At 38.6% G+C, this 25,347-nt stretch overlaps 1 protein-coding gene across 1 annotated transcript in view; it reads right to left on the bottom strand.

Moving 5' to 3' along the window:
• Positions 1-25,347, bottom strand: part of ube2o (ubiquitin-conjugating enzyme E2O) — a 68,432-nt gene that overhangs the window by 30,964 nt on the left and 12,121 nt on the right. The window contains exons 2-7 of the mRNA XM_052600703.1: positions 9,292-9,351; positions 8,908-9,018; positions 3,622-3,719; positions 3,342-3,405; positions 1,944-2,087; positions 1,659-1,768 (exon numbers count right to left, since the gene is read on the bottom strand). Of these exons, the coding sequence (XP_052456663.1) occupies positions 1,659-1,768; positions 1,944-2,087; positions 3,342-3,405; positions 3,622-3,719; positions 8,908-9,018; positions 9,292-9,351 (587 nt within the window). The remainder of the gene's footprint in view (positions 1-1,658; positions 1,769-1,943; positions 2,088-3,341; positions 3,406-3,621; positions 3,720-8,907; positions 9,019-9,291; positions 9,352-25,347) is intronic.

A 25,347-nucleotide genomic window follows, 5' to 3' on the forward strand; every position in this document is an offset into this window, starting at 1 on the left:
ATAATCCATTGTAGAAGGTGATGCAACATGTTCATTGTGTTATAAATAATCATACTCTTAAAAGCTATAACCACAAATAAGTAAATATTATAATATATTAAAACTTAAAACAATGTTTTTATGAATATTAATGAGATTATACAACATATTATAAGTTTTATTATAATGCATTATGCATTCATTATAAAGCTTTAAGAATACCCTTATAATCTATTATAAATACATAGTGTTACCAAATTTATCTATGTAACAGTAAAGCTCTGAGTCAGGGATTTGAACTCTTGATGTCTGGCAACCGCACTCATGAAAGCTCGCATAGTACAGGGGTGTAGAGCAGTCCGCAGTAACATGTTCCATTTTTGGATGTTCAGCATGTTCTTGTGGGAAAGTTTGCTTGAATTTGAAATATTTTGCATTCACAGTATTTTCAGATGTTACATCGTCGTCAAAATTATTGCGATATTATCGCTAATATTCAATATATTGCCCAGATCTACTCTACACTGCTCAAAACTTGGGTTTGAATCCTTTATATCTGAAAAGGTGTCCGAAGTGCCAGACTGTCCTTGCAAAGTTGGAATTGCCCCACTTTATAGAAACCCATATCTGCATTGTCGGCTACTCTCACAGGAAACAGTCCTTGTCCTCATCTGAATATTTGGGTTGAACTGTTCTGGAACAGTGTTGTAAATACAACTTAACCACTGATTTCTAGCTGTGCCCCTTTTTGAAAGGCCAAACAAAGTAGCTTCGCTTTCACAAAAAAACACACAGCATCTATACAACGTGGCACTGGCAGCAACAGCGAGAATAAAAGTTACGCATTTTTTTCCTTTGCATGAACATTTGGGCAGCTTTATGGAAATCTTCCCACATCGTGACATAGAGATGTGGGGGCGTGTTAGAATGAGCCTTTTTAGGTTGAAATGGTTGACTGATAACTTTTATAAAGAATATCTCTTTGGATATGAGACTTTAGTCTTTGCAACTTTAAAGATCTTCTTTATGCTCTAAGAGCTTGTAACACTCCAAAGAGAAAGGAAAAACTGAAATCGCATCATATGAGCCCTTTAAGAACCTGATGCACAGATCCAATATATAACAGTTTATGATAAAACATGCAGAGATGGGTATTTTGAGATAATTTTGAGTGTGTGTCGATTCCACCACAAGTATGAGGACTCAATCCTGTGTTCTAATTGAATTATTTTAAGCCTCTTCTTGCGCTTAAATGGATTAAAACACTTGAGTATTTTAACTTGCAAGATTTGAACAACGTGAAGAAAAATGTGCAATTGATCAACTTTTATCAGGTTCCCCCCTACAAACAAGTGAACAGTGCAAATCAAGGAATGATTTTTATATGCAGCCCCAGCTGTTACAGGCAATGTATGAACAGCCTCTTAACCCATTACTCAACTGACTTGTATTATACTTATAATTTCAATATGGAAATGATAAAATACATACAAACATTGCCTGGAATCCTGTGAGCTTTTTTAACAGATTTTAATGTACTGCTCTCGAAGCGCTTTTAGGTTCCCAGATTGGATAACTGTCTATCTTTGTACCAAACATTTTTGATATCTGAATAATTAGATGTAAATTTTTAATTAATTGACAGTTTTCATTATAAATAATCAAAATATAAACTGTACCTGCAAAGATTCTCCTGTGTGATGGTTGATGGTGGTGGGAAGACACTGTCTGACCCCTTTGGAGAGTAACTTTTCGTAATCCACGTCACTTTTAGCTCCACTACCTGAACCTGTAATAAAAAAAATTCATGCAAGAGACATGTACAAAAAGAAACTTAAAATATTAAAACATGTTAAGACATTTAGCAAAAGCTTAGTTTGGTTAAGTTATATGCTCTAGTCACAACATACTCCCAATTACAATTAAACTCTTGTTTAATTTGGAGAGTCAAATTGTCATCTTACCTCCTCCACAACAACTCTGAACTTGCTTTTCTTACTGAGAACTGGCTTCACACCATACAGCCATTGCACATTAGCAAAAACCTTTGACGGCCCGATCAAAACCTGACCGGGATAGAACCCATAGGCATCATCAAAGAACAAACCCTGGAGTAAAAGGCAAAGAAACATTTCAAACCGAGACATACTCAACAACTACATAATCAGTGCCCAAAATCTAATATGACGTTATACACAATTTTATATCAAACCATTAATAGTACTACGTAGTTTAGAGCTGCAACTTATGATTATTTTGATAAATGATTAATTTGCCTACTATTTGATTAATCAGATAAAATGCAAATATTATTAAATATGAAAGTTAAAAAATATTATAATAATAATAAGCGATCCATTATTTAAAATGTTTTGTCACATCTTGCCTAGTTTCGCATAGCCAGACCTTCAGCCTGATGGCAGAAAGTCTGGGAGCCTTGTCCACTTTAAATGGTAAGAACCACCCCAAGAGGCCATATGACTGAACTATAGAGCAACCAATCACATTTCGTTTTGTGCTGAGTCATGTTTAGAGGCATAGAAATGTCCCCACAAATGCAGACCAGTGTGTAAAGCTGTTGGACGTATTTGAAAGATTCTATCTATCTTGAAACTTTAAATATTTCAAATACTTTTGAAAATCCAGTGTTTAGTAGATCCTGATAAGCATTCATTGTCAAGGTTTCTTCTAACATGAGGGGGTTTGGCGTCACATCATATTTGTTGCCAGGTGGAATGTTAAATAACTTGACACGCACATCTCCCGGAAATCCTGTATATTCAAACAATCTGATGACAATTAAAAAATTCCCAAAATGTTTCTAATTTTGTGTTTGCCTATGCATCAGATGTTCAGCAAATGGTCCGTGGGCCTCACGTCTGAGGCTGAGAATACATTGTGGCTAATATTGTCCTACTAACAATGTTCAATTTAAAGGCTATGAAAACTATAATATATAGTAAATATATAGTAAATGTGTCGATGTAGGCTATACTGTACATAATGTGCAACAACAAAAAGGTGAGGCTAAATATAAACATTACACAAAAAAATCCTGCTTTGCTTACCACTTTAAAAACAAAACTTTATAAAACAAAAACAAAACTAACAATAACAATAATCTGGCAGTGGTCAGAACATGGGCACTTATTCAGAGAATCTGTGAACTTTATGAAAACTCACTAGCATTCAGGACTATCCTATATGCAAATGAAAATAATCAAATGACTTTCTAACAGGTAAGGATACAACTGTTAAATGTAATTTATGCCAATATGCTCAGCCAAAATGAACATCATATAAGAGCAAACAAGATCCAGTAACTAATAATACAAACAAGAACACAAGCATTGAGCACTTACCACATCACTGATGTGAGGGTAAATATCGTAGAGTTTTGCGCCATCTTCCTCACTCATAGAGCATCTACAGTGAAAAAACAAACTGCACTGTATTGTTGTAACACAACACTTCAACACAGATCATACATATCCTATTCAATCAATCCTATCAAATTATGTTGCATATACTTTCTCTTCTACTCAGGTGCACTTGAACAAGATATTACGTTTATTATGTTTCCATACATTTACATACTGCATGACCAACAATGACATGAAGAAAAAAGTGTGAAAGTATTACCGTGCACCATTGGAAAGCTTCACAATGATTTGGATGCTGAGATCGTACACCTTTCCAAGCCAGAAGTCATATACAATGTAGTCACCATACATAAAAGACTGCAGATATATACAAAACACAAATAGATAGTTAACTGTTAGTCCCCAATTTTAAGAAACTTTTATCTAGAATGAAATAGAGTCACCCTGGAATAAATTAGGTTAAATTAATTTTCCAATGGCTTAATGGTGATGGAGCAACCTGGTCCATGATCCTAATATGATGTCCAATAACTTTAGAGAAAATAAAGTAATACAAAATCACAGATTAAAAAAACAAAAAAAAAAACAATTCAAACTGGGGATGAGGTGCTTTACTGCATGGCCATCTAGGCTTGAGTCTGTTTTTTTTTTTGATGACAGCAAATAATTTTTATAGCAACTCAAACAAGTTGTGGTTATGAAGGTAGCATCTGATCGTTGTATGAAAACTTGATACCAAGAGCCAGCTTACATGTGAAATTATCCAACTGTTTTCCTTACGGGTTGTTTGGCCACTTGATGACATAGGCTCTCAATCTCAAATGCAGAAATGTAATTCATGCATTTATGACCTCAAGGCTAGATTATTGCAATGCATTTCTGGGTGGTTGGGTTGCAGGCTTAATAAACTAACTCTAGTTGGTCTAAAAGGCAGCATTTAGAGTTCTTATTAGAACCAGGAAATCTGATCTGGTTCTGTCAGCAATGCATCCAGATTTAACGTCATATGTGTAACAGAAATGAGTCGAACCAGAGTTATTTTTTTTAATAACTATGGCATAGCTTAACGATTCATAATTGTGTTTGATATGTGTGTGACCGAATCTGCTTGCTTGATATTGTCCTGACAATAATTTATTTGTCACATGTATCATATTCGTGTTAAAGGAATCATGTCCAAAATTATACCCTGCAAGAGCAGGAAAATTTGGACCACATGCTTGGTAAGATAAACAAATGATTTATGATACCCCCGAGCCAAGACAATATCTGATTGGTCAAGACAACATTTGAGGTGTGGCCAACAGGCCACTTTAAATACTTTGGACACCATGAAATCTTGCTTTTAGTTCTAGCCTTGCTTGTGCTATTAGTCATGCCTTCTCTTAGCTTTTAGCTTGTAGCTTTGCTACCTAGCTTTAGCTTTTAGCTTCTAGCCATGCTGTTTAGTCATCACTGAACTTCTTTGAGAGCGGTTGCAGCGTGCTTCAGCCTGCACGCCTGCTGCTACTTAGCCACGATGAGAAGGAACACAACCTAGTCTCGTCAAACTTTATTTCTTTTCTTTTCCGTTTGAGAGTTTCGTGTTCTGAGTTAAGTTTTGTAACGTCGAGTCTCCGACGCCTGACCTCGGGTGCCCGTTCAACTTCAACCAGCGCACACGACTCTGCACCTTCAGCCAACGCCAACGCACGGGCTTCCCAAGACGTCACTTCAGCCACTACTGAACTTCCAGCCAATCAGCGACACCGGGATACCCCTTTCAACGGGAGTCCCTTTCACAGGAAACGAAGGCAATGTATCCCCAGATATTTGTTGTGCTGGTGTATCTAATATAATTTTAACCCCATTGAGGAACTCAATGCGAGGGCTTATTACGTGATTGATGGTTGTTCATGTCTATGCAATTTAACGTATTGCTGTAAACTTGGGATTCCATATTTTCATTCTCTTAAACTCATCTTTTCCTAACTTTCGATCTTCCTGCAACTTGTGTGAATGTGTAAGTATGTGCGTTTATGTGTTAGATTCTTGTTACTGTTCTAATTGATAGTGTTTAACTATAGTTTGGATATTAGAATCCAGCGCAGATTTGATGTTAAACGTCTCGTTCACTGAATCGCAGGGCGTCTAAGTGACCAGCCGTGAAACAGTGATTCTGTTCAAATTCCCTTTAAAATCTTAAATGATTCCCTTTGAGCTAAATTGACCTGTTTCCCTTACATATGTTTTGCTGATTACTTGAATGGCTCCTGAATAGCCCCTCAGTACTTGAGTGAGCTCCTAACAACATTACAGTCATTTATATCCAGGCAGCATTAATTGGGGCAACACGTCCCATAATGACCAATGTACTTGTTACATCGTAAGAAAAATGGCACCAATGCTTATATTAGGCTATCTAACTCTTATCATGAGGTTACCATAGTCAGCCATTTCCAGCATATATCCCGAAATGACTAATTAAATCGAATGAATCGAATTTCCAATCGTAATTACAATTATGTATGCGACAATTACATAATCATGTATACGACAATTACATAATCATTCAAAGGCCTAATTACAAAAATAAAAATAAATAAGTCCACTAACATTATTCAGAATGTTTTTTTTTTTTCACCTTTTTTCTTGTCTACAGGTCATCTTACATTTTTTTCATTTTTTTAATTTTAGTGTAATATTAATATTTAATATTTAAGGCTTAATGCTATAAAAAAGCAATAAAAGTTTTCAGCTTGTTTATTTTCATATCAAATTATGGCATGCAGTTGCTTCAAACAATTGTATAAAGCTATTCAAAACATGATTAAATTTAAATTGTGATCATTGTAATTAATAAATCACAATTACAATTTCAAGGGAATAATTGACAATTATGATTTTTGTCATATTCGTGCAGCCCTATAAGTAGGCATGATTAAATTAGCCTTTTATTTGCATCTAAACAGTGATCAACACACATAAATTCAGCACATCACAAATGTTAAACACGTAATCTTAAATGTGCATGCATGCTGATGAGAACCAGTGAGGTCTGTTCTGGCATGTGGTGCCGATGCATGCATGCAGTAAACATGTGTTTTAACGTGTTTACAAGGTAAAACACTTTCTATAAATGTGTTTATATGTGAAAACCATTCAATGTGAAAATAAAAACTAAAGTAAATTTCTATTTAGTTTATACTATATACTGTAGTGCACATTTATAAATAACTTGTATATACATACATATATGTATGTGTGTGTGTGTGTGTGTGTGTGTGTGTGTGTGTGTGTGTATGTATATATGTGTGTATATATATATATATATATATATATGTGTGTGTATGTGTGTGTGTGTATATATACACACACACACACACACGCACACGCACACACATACACACACACACACACACAGTAGGGCCCTAGTATTTCCACCAGCAAGAAATGTTTTTAAGTCAGTTTTTCTATGTTTTGCTGTAGTGTGTCAGTAGGAAATATCAGTTTACATTTCCAAACATTATTTTTGCCATTAAATGTAATAATGGAATTTATGCAATTAGCAGATGCTTTTATCCAAAGGCTAACATTTTTTACCTAACATGTGTTCCCTGGGAATCAAATCCACAACCTTTTGTGCTGCTAACGCAATGCTCTACCACTTATCCACAGGAACACGTATAACATCATTTTTGCAATTAATTGTAATCCAGTGAGATTTTTGTTTCCACAAGGAGTCTGACAGCAGCCAGTGGTCCACACAGAGATCTGATCTCGTCTTCCAGTCTGTATGGAATGGCATGAAGAAACTGAGACAGACTAAATCCAGAAGAACTGTAGAAATGTCTCCAAAACGCTTCAAGAAACCTGCAAAGCTACAGTACTGTGCAAAGTTTTAGGCACTTGTGTAAAAATGCTGTAAAGTGAGGATGCAGTCAAAAATAATGCCATAAATAGATTTTATTAATTCACTTAGATTATCTTAACTAAATTAAATCAACATTTGGTGTGACCACATATGCTTTGCAGGTAGGTTTCTTGAAGTGTCTTGGAGACATTGTCACAGTTCTCCTGGATTTAGTCTGTCTTAGTTTGTTTTGTTTCTTCATCTTATTCCACACAGACCGAATGATGTTGAGATTAGATCTCTGTGTGGAGCACCAGCTGTTGTCAGAATCCTTGTACAAATAAAAATCTCTTTGGATTACAATTAATGGCAAAAAATTATGTTTGGAAATGTAAACTGATATTTACTACTGACACACTACAGCAAAAGATAGATATAACTGACTTAAAACCATTTTTTGTTGGTGAAAATACTAGTAGCCTAAGATTTTTGCACAGTACTGTATGTATGTGTATATATTATATATATATATATATATATATATATATATATATATATATATATATATATATATATACACACACACATAAAGTACATAATCCGACTAGGGCTGGGCGATATATAGAAAAAAATTATATATTGATATTGTCCATTTTTACAATATAAAATATATATCTCGATATGTTTGCATTTGCATTTTATATAATAATAAAAAACAATTTTCTTTTGCCCATAAAAAAACAAATAAAAAAACTAACTTAGATTGAACCACTAATTTAAGCAGTTAAATAAAATCTAGACCAAGTGATCACTTACTGCTTTTTATTAAATATATGTAGGCCTATATGTAACTGAAATAGTGCAAAACAAGTTCAGAAAGAGTATTCCGTCAACTTTATAGTGCATGCAATTCACAATTTAAAATTTTGCAACTGGGGTATTTTATTTTTTAGCTAAGTTTAAGTTTTTTTTAAGTCAACTGTCTGCAGTTTTAAGAGAAGCTCTGTGGCATGAAACTAAGTTCCTACTGACACTAAACAACCAGCTTAGATGGGGAGCTAGTTGCTGAAGCTGAAAGCTGAAATTTCTTATATATATAAATGTATATATAAATACCAAAGACTTTTGCACTCTCTCTGTCTTTATTATAAAAACTGGTAAATATAACAGTGAAATTCCCTAATAGCAATTCCAAATGTCCATAGTCTATTTTTATCTATTCAAACATCAGCGGTCGACTAAGTGCATTTATTCAGCGACCACAATGGCAAACAATACAGTCAAGATCTCATGATAGAACACAGACCGACTGGACGACGCATCGCTTTCATTAGATCGCTAAACTATAGCTTGTTAGTGTTTTCAGATCATCGTCGGTGGCGCTTCCACAATTAGGAGTAAACACATGTGTGTGTTGCCAGATTGCTTAAAATAAGCCAACACCGGGAAGAATACGTATCCTTGTAATAGCGAAGTTCTGTTTCTGGGATTTAAACTTGTTATCTGGCAACTGCTCTCATGAAAGCTCTTGTAGTAGAGGCGCGTAGAGTAGTTAAATGTTCCTTTTTTGGACGTTCGGCTTGTTGTTTTCATTTCAAATTTTACATCGTCGTCAAAATTATTCGGATATTATCACTAATATTCAATATATGGCCCAGCCCTAAATCCAACCACAATATAAGTCAAGCTGAAATGTCTCCCAGAGAAACTCACCCAGACATGCTGCAGGTCTTTGCTATTTACAGGATATAGAACACAGTTGGTTCCTACAAGTTTCACTGCACATTCGGTGTTTATGTTAGTCACAATGCCACACTGTTTATCCTGCGGATTCAGAGAACATAAAATTAACCACAGATTTAAGCTTCTTGATACTGTCATCAAAAACATTACAGTGTCTGCAAAAACATTTTAGGATTTCTATGCTGTAATCCTTTCTACATACTAGGCCTTAGTAGTTTCTATTCATTTTTAATTACTAGTTTAATTTAGACATTTCCTTCAAGTAGCATCTAATTCTTTGAGGGAGTTTCTTTTTTTTCTATTGCCCAGTACATTGTTTTGTCTTTAAGTACAAGTAACAAAAATACAACTTACATTTGAATTCATTCTCCGAACAAAGTCTCTTGGCACAATGGATCGATCTTCAAGTTTCAGCTTCAAGATCAAGATAGGAATTAGAAGAGAGAGAGAGAGAGAGAGAGATGTGTGTGAGCAGGTTATAAGAGCAGTTGCTTATGCCTCAGGAGGTCAAAATGCTTGAATAAAAAAATATATATATATATTTGATTCTTTACTTGTTAATCAGGATTTGTACAGAAACTGTCAAATGAAATACCAGGGCTTTCAAGGACTTCTAGCACTTATATTTTTTCATGGACTGCACTCAGAAATTTAATTTAATCAAAATTCTTCATTATTTGACAAAATAACTATAAAAATGCATCTCATTCTTTTTTCTGTGGCGGTGCGTCGGTCTCGTCATGAGACGCACGGTCGGAGCTCTTTTTGACTGATGCATCAGTTAAATTCAAGTTTACTCCAAATATACAAACTTACCTGTTTTCAATACTTTATATTTAACATGTTCGTTTATGTCTAATATTAGTGTTAAACTGTTGGACTTTAAATTAAATCTACAATTGAATTTCACCATTGACTGATTTTTACTGAATTTCCGTGCACAGATGCGGCAGATTTGTCACAGGATGTGTGATATGACAATTGCGTCCAACTATATGTGAACTAGCCTTTTTAAATGCAGTATTTTTATAGTTAACACTAGTTTATCAGTATGTTTGAAAGTATATTTTTTCCATTACTGGGGATTCCATAGGCTCTCTGGCGCACCTGCATAGTTTAAAACAGCAAATGCTATGACAAGAACAGAGAGTCTCTCTCTCTTGCTCCAACCATGCACGATAATATCGTGTATCATCGATCTCACAGGCTGACGATATGACGATTTGAAAAATGACCATATCGCCTAAGCTGCATAATCCTTTTAAAAGAAAAACAAATTAAATAAAAGTATTGATGTCTTGTAGGGCATAGGGGGAAAAAAAACAAGAAAAAGGAACAATAAACAACTATGTACAAAAGCCAAAGCAGACCGTACATTACCGGGACTGCAGGTCTACATAATCAAAAGAAACAAATGTTAATGCGTGACCAGTCAACTTCAACTCAAGACATGTCCCCAAAAGGCCCACTGAGCCAAAAGCGTAGAGATCAAACCTGCATAAGTCCAAAGAAAAGTAATAATATATAAAAATAAAATAAATCATTATTTACCAGTCAGATATACTGTTATAAACATGAGTCACGTCCAAAAGGTAAAGGGGGAGGTGTTGCATCAATTTATAAAAATGTTTTCAGTATTCCTCAGAGGGTCGGGCTTCAAGTTTAACTCATTTGAAGTAATGGTGCTCCATATAACATTATCCACAAGTGTTAATGATAAATCTCCTGTGATGTTTGTACTGGCACCTGTATACAGGCCACAAGGGCAACATACAGACTTTATTAAAGAGTTTTCTGATTTTATATCTGAGCTAGTGCTGGCTGCAGATAAAGTTTTAATTGTTGGTGATTTTAATATCGATGTGGATAATGAAAAAGATGCACTATTCTCCACTACACTGGGGTTAGAAAACACGTCTCAGGACCTACTCATTGTCGAAATCATACTCTAGATTTAATACTGTCACATGGAATTGATGTTGATGGTGTTGAAATTATGCAGCCAAGTGATGATATCTCAGATCATTATTTAGTTTTGTGCAAACGCCAAATAGCTAAACCTGTAAATTCTACTTCTTGCTACAAGTATGGTAGAACCATCACTTCTACCACAAAAGACTGCGTTGTAAATAATCTTCCTGATGTATCCCAATTCCTTAGCATATCCAAAACCTCAGAAGAACTTGATGATGTAAAAGAAATTATCGACTCTCTCTCTCTTTTTTTTTCACATTTTAAATACAGTTGCTCCTTTACGCTTAAAGGGGGGAGTGAAATGCTATTTCATGCATACTGAGTTTTTTACACTGTTAAAAAGTTGGATTCCCATGCTAAACATGGACAAAGTTTCAAAAATTAAGTTGTACATTTGAAGGAGTATTTCTGTTCCAAAAATACTCCTTCCAGTTTGTCACAAGTTTCGGAAAGTTTTTTCCGAGTATGGCTCTGTGTGACGTTAGATGGAGTGGAATTTCCTTATATGGGTGCTAAAGGCACGTCTGCCGGAAGAGCGCACGCTCCCGTATAGCAGAGCACTGAGAGGCTGAGCACAGACAATCACTGATCAGAGTGAGAGCGTCGCGAAATGTCACAAAAGGAGTGTGTTTTTGGTTGCCAGGGCAAGACAACCCTGCACAGATTACCAAAGAAAAAACAGCATCTGGTCCCTTAACCAGTGGATGGAGTTTATTTTTACAGAGCATCAACGGAGTTCTGCAAGTGTTTGTGTTTGTTCCCTGCATTTCGAAGATGCTTGTTTTACAAACAAGGCCCAGTTTGACGACGGATTTGCGTATCGTTTATTTCTTTAAAGGGTCACGATCGTGTGTTGGAACCGCAGGCGGTGAGTAAAACTGCTTAAAATATATCTGCCTCCTTGTTAGTGCATGAGACCCGGGTTCGAGCCCCGCTCGGAGCGAGTCGTTGCTGCTGCTGCTCTCGTTCAGTTTCAGCCTCGGGATCTGATTCTGGATCATAAATAAACGGCTGAATCTGACTGTTAGCCATGGTTTGTTTTGGATGATGGTTTTTTTCCTCAAGGTTATGTCGCAGCTTCCAAACGCTCTCAACGCAAAAGCCTACTGGCGCTCGTGATTCTTTAGCTCCGCCCACACGTCACGCCTCCAGTCGGTCGTGTTTTTCCGGGAAAAATCGGTACAGACTATCTTTCTCTTATGAATATAATACAACTAAAGACTTTTTGGAGTTATGAAGGATGCAGTACTACTCTATAGGTACTCAAGATTAACAGGATATTGAGTGAAAACAAGCATTTCACCCCCCCTTTAAGGAATATTAAGGAAAACAGTCTGACACCATGGTATAAGGAGCACACTTGTACCCTTAAGAGGGCAGCCCGGAAAATGAAGTGCAGCTGGTGGAAAACAAAACTAGAGGTATTTCGTATTGCTTGGCGGAAAAGTAACCTATCCTACAGAAAAGCATAAAAAAACTGCTAGATCTGATTACTTTTCGTCTCTTTTAGAAGAAAACAAACATAACCCCAGGTATTTATTCAATACAGTTGCTTAATTAATGAAAAAGCATCAACAAGTGTTGTGTAAACGTATTGAGACATTTTCTCCTGAGAAAATCAGGAGAAAATGCCTCAATGTGTATACGCGTTAATCGACTCCAAAGGGTTAACTGCCATTTTGAATTATTGAGACACTGTTTTTTTAAGTAATGTTGTTCAGTTGTTTTGATGCAATCCTTTTTGTTTAAAGTGCTATATAAATAAAGGTGACTTGACTTGACTTAACAATAGCTGTTCTATCTAAATTGTTTTTTGTTTTTTTTATGGGGACAAAACAAAATCATGTTTTCTTTTTTCATTAAAAAGCAAATTCAAATATATCCAGATATATATTGAATATCGTAAAACTGTCAATAGAGATATTTTAAATATAATTTTAACATATAATAAATGCTTTGTTTATAATGAAGAGGACATTTTGAGCTATGAAAGCTGCAGGATGGAATAAAAACCTCTTACATGCCAAAAGATCAAGGCAAATTTGATTTTATCATGTCATGCCCCATTTCACGAGTTCACATCTACGTATATTAATACCGTAAGTTTATGCGTATTTGGCGTGCTGTCCGGGTGGAGGGCTCCGAGCTCGGGATGTGGCCCGAACCCAGAGTACTCCCCCCGGTTGTGGTAAGAGTAGATGGATCTATAAGTGAGGAGAAATGGGGTGGAGGAGGGATGCTGAAAACCGTCGATGAACAGAGATAGGTTCTGCTGTTATTTATACCTTGTCATGAGTTGATTACTGATTGGTCTCCACTTGTGTTAATCAGGTTAATGAACTGCGACTGTTCCTCCCGAACTTTGTTATAAAACAGCATTTCACGAGTTCACATCTACGTATATTAATACCGTAAGTTTATGCGTATTTGGCGTGCTGTCCGGGTGGAGGGCTCCGAGCTCGGGATGTGGCCCGAACCCAGAGTACTCCCCCCAAAAACAAGAGAGCAAAAGGACAGCCGCCAGACTACGAACCCCCCAAAACGCAGAGATTTGGCGGGCTGACGTTTTTAGAAGTATGGTCGTTTGACCAGGAGATCTCGCATTGCCTCTGGCAGAAGTAGAGGAGCAGGCAGGTCCTGTTGGTTAATAGTTGAGGAAGAAGCGGTTACGATGTCGGGAAGACGGGCTCCACCGTCTGCCTGCGAGGTGTAATGATATATTGACTAGATGCGTAATGTATCCGCTGGGAGGCTGAGGCTCGCTGGACAGATAGAGGAAACAAATTATATTCCTGCATCCGCTGGAAGACTGGCTCGCTGGATGAAGAACAGAAAGAGATGGATGCATACTGCGTCCACTGGGAGACTGAGGCTCGCTGGACGGGTAGAGGAATGAATAGGTATTTACTGCGTCCGCTGGGACACTAGTGCTCGTTGGACAGACAGAGGAAACCAATAGATATTACTGCGTCCGCTGGAAGACTGGGCTTGCTGGACGAAGAACAGGAAGAGATGGATGCATACTGCGTCCGCTGAGAGACTAGTGCTCGCTGCCGGGCAGAGGAAAAAATATGTATTTACGGTGTCCCCTTGGAGACTGAGGCCCAATGGACAGGTAGAAGGAATTAGATAATTACTGCAGTGCTCGCGGACTGATAGAGGAGACAAATAGGTATTTTCTGTGTCCGCTGGGAGGCTGAGGCTCGCTGGACAGACAGAGGAAAGAAAAATAATAATGAAAAATAGATATTTACTGGGTCCGCTGGGAGACTGAGGCTCGCTGGACGGACATTGGAAACGAATAAATATTTACTGCGTCCGCTGAGAGACTAGTGCTCACTGGACGGACAGTGGAAGCGGATAAATATTTACTGCGTCCGCTGAGAGACTGGTGCTCGCTGGACGGACAGTGGAAACAAATAAATATTTACTGCGTCCGCTGAGAGACTCGTTCTCGCTGGACGGACAGTGGAAACGGATAAATATTTACTGCGTCCGCTGAGAGACTCATGCTCGCTGGATGGACAGTGGAAACAAATAAATATTTACTGCGTCTGCTGAGAGACTGGTGCTCGCTGGACGGACAGTGGAAACGGATAAATATTTACTGCGTCCGCTGAGAGACTGGTGCTCGCTGGACGGACAGTGGAAACGGATAAATATTTACTGCGTCCGCTGAGAGACTCATGCTCGCTGGACGGACAGTGGAAACAAATAAATATTTACTGCGTCCGCTGAGAGACTCGTGCTCGCTAGACGGACAGTGGAAACGGATAAATATACTAGTGCTCGCTGGACGGACAGTGGAACGGATAAATATTTACTGCGTCCGCTGAGAGACTAGTGCTCGCTGGATGGACTTACTGCGTCCGCTGAGAGACTGGTGCTCGCTGGACGGGCAGTGGAAACGGATAAATATTTACTGCGTCCGCTGAGAGACTGGTGCTCGCTGGACGGGCAGTGGAAACGGATAAATATTTACTGCGTCCGCTGAGAGACTAGTGCTCGCTGGATGGACTTACTGCGTCCGCTGAGAGACTGGTGCTCGCTGGACGGGCAGTGGAAACGGATAAATATTTACTGCGTCCGCTGAGAGACTGGTGCTCGCTGGACGGGCAGTGGAAACGGATAAATATTTACTGCGTCCGCTGAGAGACTGGTGCTCGCTGGACGGGCAGTGGAAACGGATAAATATTTACTGCGTCCGCTGAGAGACTGGTGCTCGCTGGACGGGCAGTGGAAACGAATGAATATTTACTGCGTCCGCTGAGAGACTCGTGCTCGCTGGACGGACAGTGGAAACGGATAAATATTTACTGCGTCCGCTGAGAGACTGGTGCTCGCTGGACGGGCAGTGGAAACAAATAAATATTTACTGCGTCCGCTGAGAGACTCGTTCTCGCTGGACGGACAGTGGAAACGGATAAATATTTACTGCGTCCGCTGAGAGACTCGTGCTCGCTGGACGGACAGTGGAAACGGATAAATATTTACTGCGTCCGCTGAGAGACTGGTGCTCGCTGGACGGGCAGTGGAAACGAATAAATATTTACTGCGTCCGCTGAGAGACTCGTTCTCGCTGGACGGACAGTGGAAACGGATAAATATTTCCTGCGTCCTCTGAGAGACTCGTTCTCGCTGGACGGACAGTGGAAACGAATAAATATTTACTGCGTCCGCTGAGAGACTGGTGCTCGCTGGACGGACAGTGGAAGCGGATAAATATTTACTGCGTCCGCTGAGAGACTGGTGCTCGCTGGACGGACAGTGGAAACAAATATATATTTACTGCGTCCGCTGAGAGACTGTCGCTCGCAGGACGGACAGTGGAAACAAATATATATTTACTGCGTCCGTTGAGAGACTCATGCTCGCTGGACGGACAGTGGAAACGGATAAATATTTACTGCGTCCGCTGAGAAACTGGTGCTCGCTGGACGGACAGTGGAAACGAATAAATATTTACTGCGTCCGCTGAGAGACTCGTGCTCGCTGGACGGGCAGTGGATACAAATAAATATTTACTGCGTCCGCTGAGAGACTTTTAAATTAAAATTTTTTATTATGTTTGAAAACGGCGTATTGTGCAGAGGCTAATGCGACTGGGAATGTGGGGCATCAAAGCTGATCATAAACCCTTGTTGAAATTCACGTCGCTTATTGTGAAAACTGAACAGCTTATTTCAGTGAAATGGCTTAACATGATGACTTTTTTTTTTTTTTTTTTTTATATCTGGGGGAGGTACAGAAAAGGCTCCTGCGGGAGCAGATACTGCTGCGGCAGTGAGGAGATACGAAAGGGGCTCCTGCGGGAGCAGACACTGCTGCGGCAGTGAGGAGATACGAAAGGGGCTCCTGCGGGAGCAGACACTGCTGCGGCAGTGAGGAGATACGAAAGGGGCTCCTGCGGGAGCAGACACTGCTGCGGCAGTGAGGAGATACGGAAAAGGCTCCTGTGGAAGCAGCTCTGCATTTAACCCATCCAAGTGCACACACGGCAGTGAACGCGCACACACCGTGAACGCACACCCGGAGCAGTGGGCAACCATTTATGCTGCGGCGCCCAGGGTGCAGCTGGGGGTTCGGTGCCCTGCTCAAGGACACCTCAGTCATGGCATGGCCGGGCCGTGACTCGAACCCACAACCCTAGGGTTAGGAGTCCACTCTCTAACCACTGGGCCCTGAGTTCCCCCTCCTTGACTGTGGGAAGAGTAGACAGGTTAGTAACATTTTCAACCTTTGTTCATTTTCAACCAATGTGGAGGAAGTTTTTTTTTACAGTATAAAATAAGAGGCAAAAATTATTTTACTATTGTAAATATGAGTTTATGACAGCATTTATAATTAAACCACGGTAGCCATAAATTTACCGTTGTCTGAGACGTCGTGAAATGTTCTTTAGCATCATGACCATAGAATGTAGTTATGGTTCTGCAAGGTTTAGCATGGTTTCCAGAGATCTGGAGCTGATTCTGGGTAGCTCGGTGGTTTGTGACTGTTGTCTCATGGCGCGCTGTCTTTTAAGGGGCCGGTCACCTATCACGTCTTTTTTTTTTTTTTTTTTTTTTTTTTTCCTCTTCGCAGGCGCGTCCGCACCGCATCGAGTTGGAAACATCTCAACTTTTCAGGATGCCGCAGCGCAAGAATATCAGACCTGAACCAGGAAGTTGGTCACCAGATCACAGGGTAACCAGTTAAATTGCATGGAGACACCGGAGAGCGCCTAGATGTTCCTCTGAGGTGCTCGCTCATCGCAGTTGTGCTGCCGTGGTACACCATATCGGTTTTGCAAAGGGAACAAAGAGACGTTTTATTTGTCCTCTGTTTAAAGTATTCTCATACTTTTAATAACAGTGGTCTCGGTTTGTGATAGAATGCAACTTCTTCATTCACTGTATGCCATTATGCGAGATGTAAACAGTGTGACGCGTCCACGCATTGCACGCGCGTCGACGTATTTATTTATTTATTTTTTTTTTTTTTTTTTTCGACGCAAGCGATGATATCGACGCGTCGTTGCAGCACTAATTAGTGGTGGAAATTATGATTCTTTCTAGAGATTCGTTCATTTTCGGTTCATTCAACAAAATGATTAGTTCAGAGGTAATTTCTTCGTTTTACACAGAATATGCCAGCAGGTGGCAAAAGAGTGTATTATGTGTTATGTCTTACGTCAACGAACGCATTCACTTGTTACAAAAACTGATCTGGCTTTATTAAAATGTGTGTATAATCGCGTTCAATATATGAAGTCTAATTGAGTTGTTCAGATGAACAAAGCACAGGGTTTCTTGCCTAATTAGCATTTTAATTGTTTGGTCAGACAGTTTGTATATTATATATTCACATCCATAAATCGGGGATTAACCTTTCTTTTACGGTCTATGGATTAAACGTGGAGTTGCTAAATATCAAAACGAGCGTATGTGCACAGTACTGTACCTATAACTGCGCTTGCATTTTCGAGATTGACATGCTAAAATAGCAGATTAACCCAGTTTACTCTAATTCATTTTGTTCGCGAACAAGATAAGCTATGTGCCAGTTCATTTAATTCACAAACGACATGTATCCGTTCATTCAGTTCGTTCACGAATGCCAAGTGTGCCAGTTCGGTCATTTCACTCACGAACGATAAGATCTCTAGATCTAGTTCAGACTCATGTGAAACTCGTTCATTGCGTTACTACATTCAACAAATCACATACTCTGTCACATCTCATACTCGAAGGCTATCGGCTCGATGTTGAGTAATTCTTTGACAGGATGAAACGGTTGTTACCCGGTTCACTGAGCTGCGCATGCGCTGCTTAAAGCGCCGCGCTGCTATGAAGGGAGGAACTTTACTGAACGAGAAATATGAGTCCGTGGATAACATGAACGATTTGTTCGCCTAAAAGATTCGTTCACCTAAAAGATTTGTTCAAAAAGAACGATTCGTTTACGAACGACACATCACTAGCACTAATGGATACATCTGGAACACTGGTTTCATGTTGTAGTATAGACTGTGGAAACAGAGGCTTCTGAAAACTATAGGAATCATTATGCAATGAAAATCATTATGTCTGTAAAACATACCAACAGACATGATTATGGCAATAACGTTAATTGCAGTTATGTGCTATTCACTTACAAGCGGTTCTAACGATATTTACTTGCATGTCCTAGAGAAACTCAGAATTTACTCACACTGCTGTCCTGCGGCAAAACGAGGGTATAATGATCACGCCAGTAGATGGTGAAATATGTCCCCAAGAAAATTTGTCCTGCCAGAATAATGCATGAAACTTGTCTGTAAAACCTCAGTGAGGTTTAAACATGCACGGTAAGGCAGATGATATCTTTGGACATTTCAGTGTGGATGATGACTACCTCATGGCCTGATTTAACAAACTTTAAGCCTCCTTTCCACAGCACACGACATTTGTACACGATTGTCGCATTTCTCCCTCTCGCGGCAGGCGTGCTTAACTTTCAAACTGGTCGTGCAGTAGCCCTAACTGTTACCTTGACATGTTCACCATGGTAAAGTTAATAATTTGAATGAATATAATGTATAATGTATGAATACATCGTCACAAATCAGATTACCCCCTAAATAAAAACAGTAGGTTTTATGGGGCTAATCACGTAAATAATGGTTTAATAATTATTTCTGCCATAATTATTATGAACCACCATTTTACATAAATTGTTGAAGAATAATGTCAAGGTTAACAAAATATAGGTAATTCTGACCTCGCACCGAAAGATCACATCCGGTCGGGCGTTTGCACACGGCCTGGTCGCAGAAGTTTAAATATTTGAACGCATCCGAGGCTCAATTTGGATCTGAATTTCCACATACATATGTGATCGGAACTCCACGCGGCTCTCGCACTACTTCTGGCCGCAAACCTGTATTTACCGTCTTCATCTGAAATGTATTGATTTATGACGCACGGTCTGCGCTGCTAGAGGAGGCGGCCTCAAACTGCGCCTCGGCCGGAAAAAGCCGCGGTGAAAGGCTGAGCCGCTGCGGGAAGTGAAAGAGGCTTGCTGCAGTAAGAACTGAGGAGCGGGCTGGTTGAATGCCTCCTGGTGCTGCGATTCCAGCGCTCAAAGAGAGCCCGGTCTTGATCGGATCAATTGTGGTGTCAAGCGAGGCGAGCTTGAACTTTGCACGGTCTATTGGCCACGACGTGTGGCTTGGCACGAAGAGCAGCTGTCGCGATGACGTTTGATGGTGCTCAACGGCCGTGTTTAATGATCATGGTCAGCAAAGTAGCAGATCTGAAAAATCACCGGTATGGATCTCCTTGTTGGAAGGAAGATTTGTGATAAGATGACAGACAGCGCGAACCGGGATGCTGAAAACCGTCGATGAACAGAGATAGGTTCTGCTGTTATTTATACCTTGTCATGAGTTGATTACTGATTGGTCTCCACTTGTGTTAATCAGGTTAATGAACTGCGACTGTCCCTCCCGAACTTTGTTATAAAACAGCATTTAAGTGCAACAAGACATGAAACAGAACTTAGTTTAGTACTTAAATGCCATGTGACTGCTGCTTTCTGTGCACATGCTTTGGATGTGTATATCAGAAAACAATTCATCAAAAATTTAAATTGATATGTTTAGTGCTGATTTCAAAGATAAGAAAAATCTAAATCAAACATGATTTTTGGTAGTGTCTGGTATAAGAGCTGTAGAGGTACAGAGCCCTATTCTGGAAAAGGGGGCGGGTAACAGCAGCTCATTTGCATTTATAGATGCATGCATGAAAACTTCTGCTTCCATTCAAAACAGACTTTTTTCAAAAATATATAATAAATTATATGAGGTATTTTGAGCTGAAACTTAGACACAATCTGGAGACACCCGAGACTTATATTGCACCTTGTAAAAGGGGCATAATAGGTGCCCTTAAAATTAGTGGTCGGCCGATATCACTATGTCTGATATATCGGCCAATATCTGGCATTTTTTAAATATCGCATGAGCCGATAAGTTTTCCTGTTTGGCCTATGCATTTGACGTGGGACTTTTATTTTGACAGCGCTGAGAATGGCAGCTCACAGTGCTCACATTCTCCTTGTTCGCTGTTGCCGTTTACAGTTTGGTCTAAAAATCAGATAAACAGTTAAACAAAAAAATTCAAATTATAAAAAAAATAGGGATGTCCGATCCGATCCATGAAATCGGTATCATGCAGATACTGGCCCAGAACACTCGATCAGAGATCGGAGGGGAGAAAAAAATATGATCCGATACCTATCCAACACAAACCATGGGAAAATCCAGCTTAAACCATCGCCTAAATGCTTGAATTTTAACATTTCCCTTGCTGCAACATCCAGTTCAGCGAACAGACTGTCACGTGATAACAGTAGTAGCCAATTATAAATCACATGAGTATGAGAGTTAGCTAACTTACAGAATAGCCATGGCAGCGGTGTGGAAGGCTTGAGCCCCTGCCACTTTGAGGTCCAACTCCAATGTTCCCTTGCGGTCCGGTCTGCCCTCGGTCTGCGATTTCTTCCGAGGGAGGGGGTGTGAGATATGAATATTTTTGATTGTGGATGATAAAAATGTCTCCACGATCTGCTTTTGAAGAAATATCGTTGTATTATGCTGCAGCGCACATTCTATCAGCTGCAGTTCTGGCGCCATGGAATGAATATACTGCGACAGCTAACATATCCAGTACAATAGACATAATTATGTCTATGTCCAGTACCGCTGCTCCCACACAGAGTATGCAGTAGGGCATCAACTTCCAGGGGGGCACCATCCCAGTTGCTTAAAAAAAAAATAAACCTTCCGTTTTATATGTATATTAATGTATAGGTAAATAAAAATGTAAACAATTATCAAAAATGCGTTTCAGGGTGAAAACCGTAGACAGGCGAAGAACACGTGATGCGCCATTCCCGCAGCAGCGGCTGCACTCGCTCTCACCTCATGTTTGCGGCTGTCTCCAAATGATCATAACTGATAGACAACTATGCCTGGGAAAAGACAACAGGAGTCCGGTGCCGAGATAAGGAAAAGAAAAAAAGTCAAAGATGAGGCCCGTGCATCACTTTTAGGTACTTTTATAATCCTGTTAATCTTTTTTGGATTTTGTTAACATTAAGTTAATAACGTGTTTTAATGTCTGCCGCATCTGCCTTAATAGCCTCTTAGAGTTTCAATGTTCCATTTAATTCATATATCCACTTAATCTTTCATTTTTGGCCACCTATTGCGATATAAATACTAGCCTCTATAATTTATTCAACAAAAACATGTGGACACCACAACCCTTACAAATACTAATCCTTGTTTTTATTGAAGTAAAGTTTTTGTGTGTGTCATTTCTCAATGCTTGAGACAATAAAATCAGACAACTGTATTAGTAAAATCATAGCCAGAGGCAACTGTCTAGGCACAACTGTAATTTGTAAATAATAATTGTTTTTTACTTGTTCATTACATTTTTTGAATACTACTGCTAAATACTATTGTACCTGCAAAACAGTGTTTATTTTTTATTTGTGTATTGTGTATTTGTATGTGTCTCTTTGTTCTATTTTTTTAAATAAAGATAAAATAATGACAAAGATTTTTGTTTTTGTTTTTAGGTGGCTAATTGAGCAAAGTGCTTCCATTTATTTTATTATTAATATAATAATTATTTTAAAGAATAAAATAAAAATATTGTATTGATATAGGAATCAGCAAATAGCCAAAGCTGCGGCATCGGTATCGGAAGACAAAAAAATTGGTATCGGGACGTCCCTATACAAAAAGTCTTAATGATTGGATTTATATAAGTAGTAATAGAAAAACAAACATTATAATATAACTTTCTTGTTTGCCGTCAGCATTCAGCAAACATGCATTTATATAATTTAAACAAATCTTTGAATGTCTTATAAACATCTCATTTGTTTATTAGCCTGCTGTCACTAAGACCAAATGTACGAATCTAATATATTGATATGCATGCATATTCTTTCTCAACTGTTTACATTCACTTAAGAAAGACAAAAATGTGCTTACAAGGATACTTGCAAAGACAGCATTTTGACTCATAAGTGTGTGTATTCGACCATTCAAGCCCAACAAGGTGCCAAAAAGATCATTACTCACATGCTGTGTGACAAGATGCTTTATGAGTGTGCTTTTCAGATGTGTTTAAAAGTCATAAAACTCTGGAAAAAACAATGGAAAAAGTAACCATCTTTACTTGCGTTTATGTAATCCAGAAGCAAGATAAAAGCTGTAAATACTGGGTTAAATACTAAATCTAGATCCAGGTCAGCTCTATTTGTTAAGTGGGGCATCCTTGAGATCCTTTTACTGACCCACTCTAATAAAAGCCAAATTTGACCAAATTCAACTCAAAAGCAGATTGTTAAATTCAACTAGCTACATTTTCAAATGGTTAAAACATGGGTCTCTATTTCTACTTCTCTGTTTTTTCCCCACAATGTTTAAACCCTTTCTTAATGGTTCTGTGTGGTATGATAAATGAATTTAAGGACAAACCGCTGAACAAAAAACCTGATTGACCAATAAATCTGAATATTGAAGAAGGGTGGTGAGTAACCCCCTCAATGTGCTCACAACACTGAATGTAGTCTCTCAATTACTGTAATGACCCGAATATATGACAACCCTGATTATAAGACGACTTTTTTTTCAGATGAACCTTTTGGAAAAAGGCTTTTTGAAAACCAAATCCCCCCCCCCCCTCTGTAAAACATTTTTTTTTTCTTAAATTATTTTCATATTGCATATTTTTCCTATTTACATTTTTGTTTTGAACGTATGGTAAATACTGGTAAGATGTACCAACAATAATCACATTTAAAATATACACTTTTTGATATACCAATAAAAATAACAGGTAGCCCATTTGAATTATAACATTTAGTCCATCCATCTCATAGTAGCCTACCAAAATTTTATTAACATTAGAAGTGACATCTTATTTAGTCTTCAAATCTGGGTACTGTCTTATGTTTTAAAATCACTTACAGAGAAAGTTTGGTCCCATCAGGCTAATGACAGTCACTACTTATGTCGCTATAAGCATTTTCTTTTTCTTTTGTTTTCAGTCGTGATCTTTAAAACACAAATTACATCACGCATTTCATGGCACACTCGTTTTATGTTTTTTTTGCGCCACCTATTGTTGTGGGTGTATTATTGACATGTCAAAGTCTAGACCCTCAATAAAAGACGACCACGTTTTTTCAGATGTATTTCCAGGAAAAAAGTATTGTCTTATATTTGGGACAATACGGTAATATGGGATGAGCTCATAACAGTGGAAAAAATTATAGCATTTCATATGACACTTTTAGACGTTACCTTTTTATACAGCGCATAGCCACTTCTTTATAAGTCAGCTTTGCGTAAACCCACTTCTAAATCCCCTCTGATGCGCATAATTCATTAGTGTCCTGCATTAGCCAAAATCGAGACAATCCACCATGACTACCTAAACAAATCGCATGTGAATAAATCCAAATATTCCGTAAATATACCCAGAAAGACAGTTATGCGGTCAGGATGTGCTGGATTCCCTTTAAATTTTATTGATGATCGTGCCAGCGCCCGCCTCTCCTCTCAGCAAATCACGTGAATGCAAGCAGAGTCAGTCTAAAGCTTGAGTGCATGACAGGGAGGTGGGCAGAGTGATAAAATAATACTTAATTATTGAGTCCTAAATTGAATCTGTACCTTATAACGAAAACAATACCTTAAAAATGAAAAGCAGCAAACAAATGCCTTCACACAGTAACCTAATGCTGAGTTCCAGGCAGGTTTCTGAGCTCGTAAGTCACGACTTCAAACCATGACTCATGACTTTGTAGCGTTCCAGGCAAGTCACACCAAACTGCTTGAGTGCAAGGAATAATAGCTAGATTATTAATTTTATTGTAATGTTAAATTGTCCTAAAGTCTATTTCTCATCGTGTACCACTTGTATAAACACCTCCGTAGGCAATATTATCCGTTAGGGGTTGCCATTGTTGTTTCGTGGGTTATGTGATGTCTGAGCTTGGAACTGGGAGTTAGGGATGGGCATTCGATTAATTTTTCTTAGCAGATCTTCGGGAGAATTAACGATCGACTATCGATTAATCATTAATATTTTTATAATGTAATTAATTATTAAATTTTTATAATTAAAAAATGCAATGAATACAAAAATACAGCGTGTTTTTCCTCTTTACCTTTATTACAAGATCAACTTGTGGCAGACAGTTAAACTACGTTCAGGCAAACCGAACATATATGCGCATGCATATGCAGTGCTCTAAAGCAGCGGAACCTGCAGCTGCGAGCCAGCGTTCTTAAACAGAGACCTCAATTGTTCCAAAATAATAATAATAATAAAAGAATCATGTTAAACAATAACATAAAAAACCCCATTATAATACTTGTCAATGTAACTCAAAACTATCCAAGCCAGAAGAAAAGGCCAGATATTAGCCTTCATAAAAATTACGCTAACTTAACAAATTATGCTACTTAAAGCCTCAAGAAAAATAAGTAACTTTAGTAACTAGCATACAACTTCTGCACGAGTCTACGGATTTTTGTTGAGAAATACCGTATAAGCATGTTGACATGATCTGGTGTCAGACGCGACCGCAACCTGATGACCGTCTGTGACGTTGCCGGGATGCACAGGTACATCATTTGAGTCGTGGCTGTGTTGTACTTATACACGGCATCGCAATGTTTGCAGTTAACTAGTTCGCTTTTTAAATCAAAATGGTCCCATGCCACACTTCGCCGTGACATCTTCATGATTATTCTTTTGAAATCAAAACAGAAGATCACAGATAACCGAGTAGGGTGTCAAATATTGCACCCTGGTGGTAGAATATTTAATTGCTGCCACACAGTGAAATTCATTTAATTGCTTCAAGACTCGCACTACGCAACGC

This window comes from Carassius gibelio, chromosome A6, assembly GCF_023724105.1.
Source record: "Carassius gibelio isolate Cgi1373 ecotype wild population from Czech Republic chromosome A6, carGib1.2-hapl.c, whole genome shotgun sequence".
In the NCBI taxonomy this organism is placed as follows: domain Eukaryota; kingdom Metazoa; phylum Chordata; class Actinopteri; order Cypriniformes; family Cyprinidae; genus Carassius; species Carassius gibelio.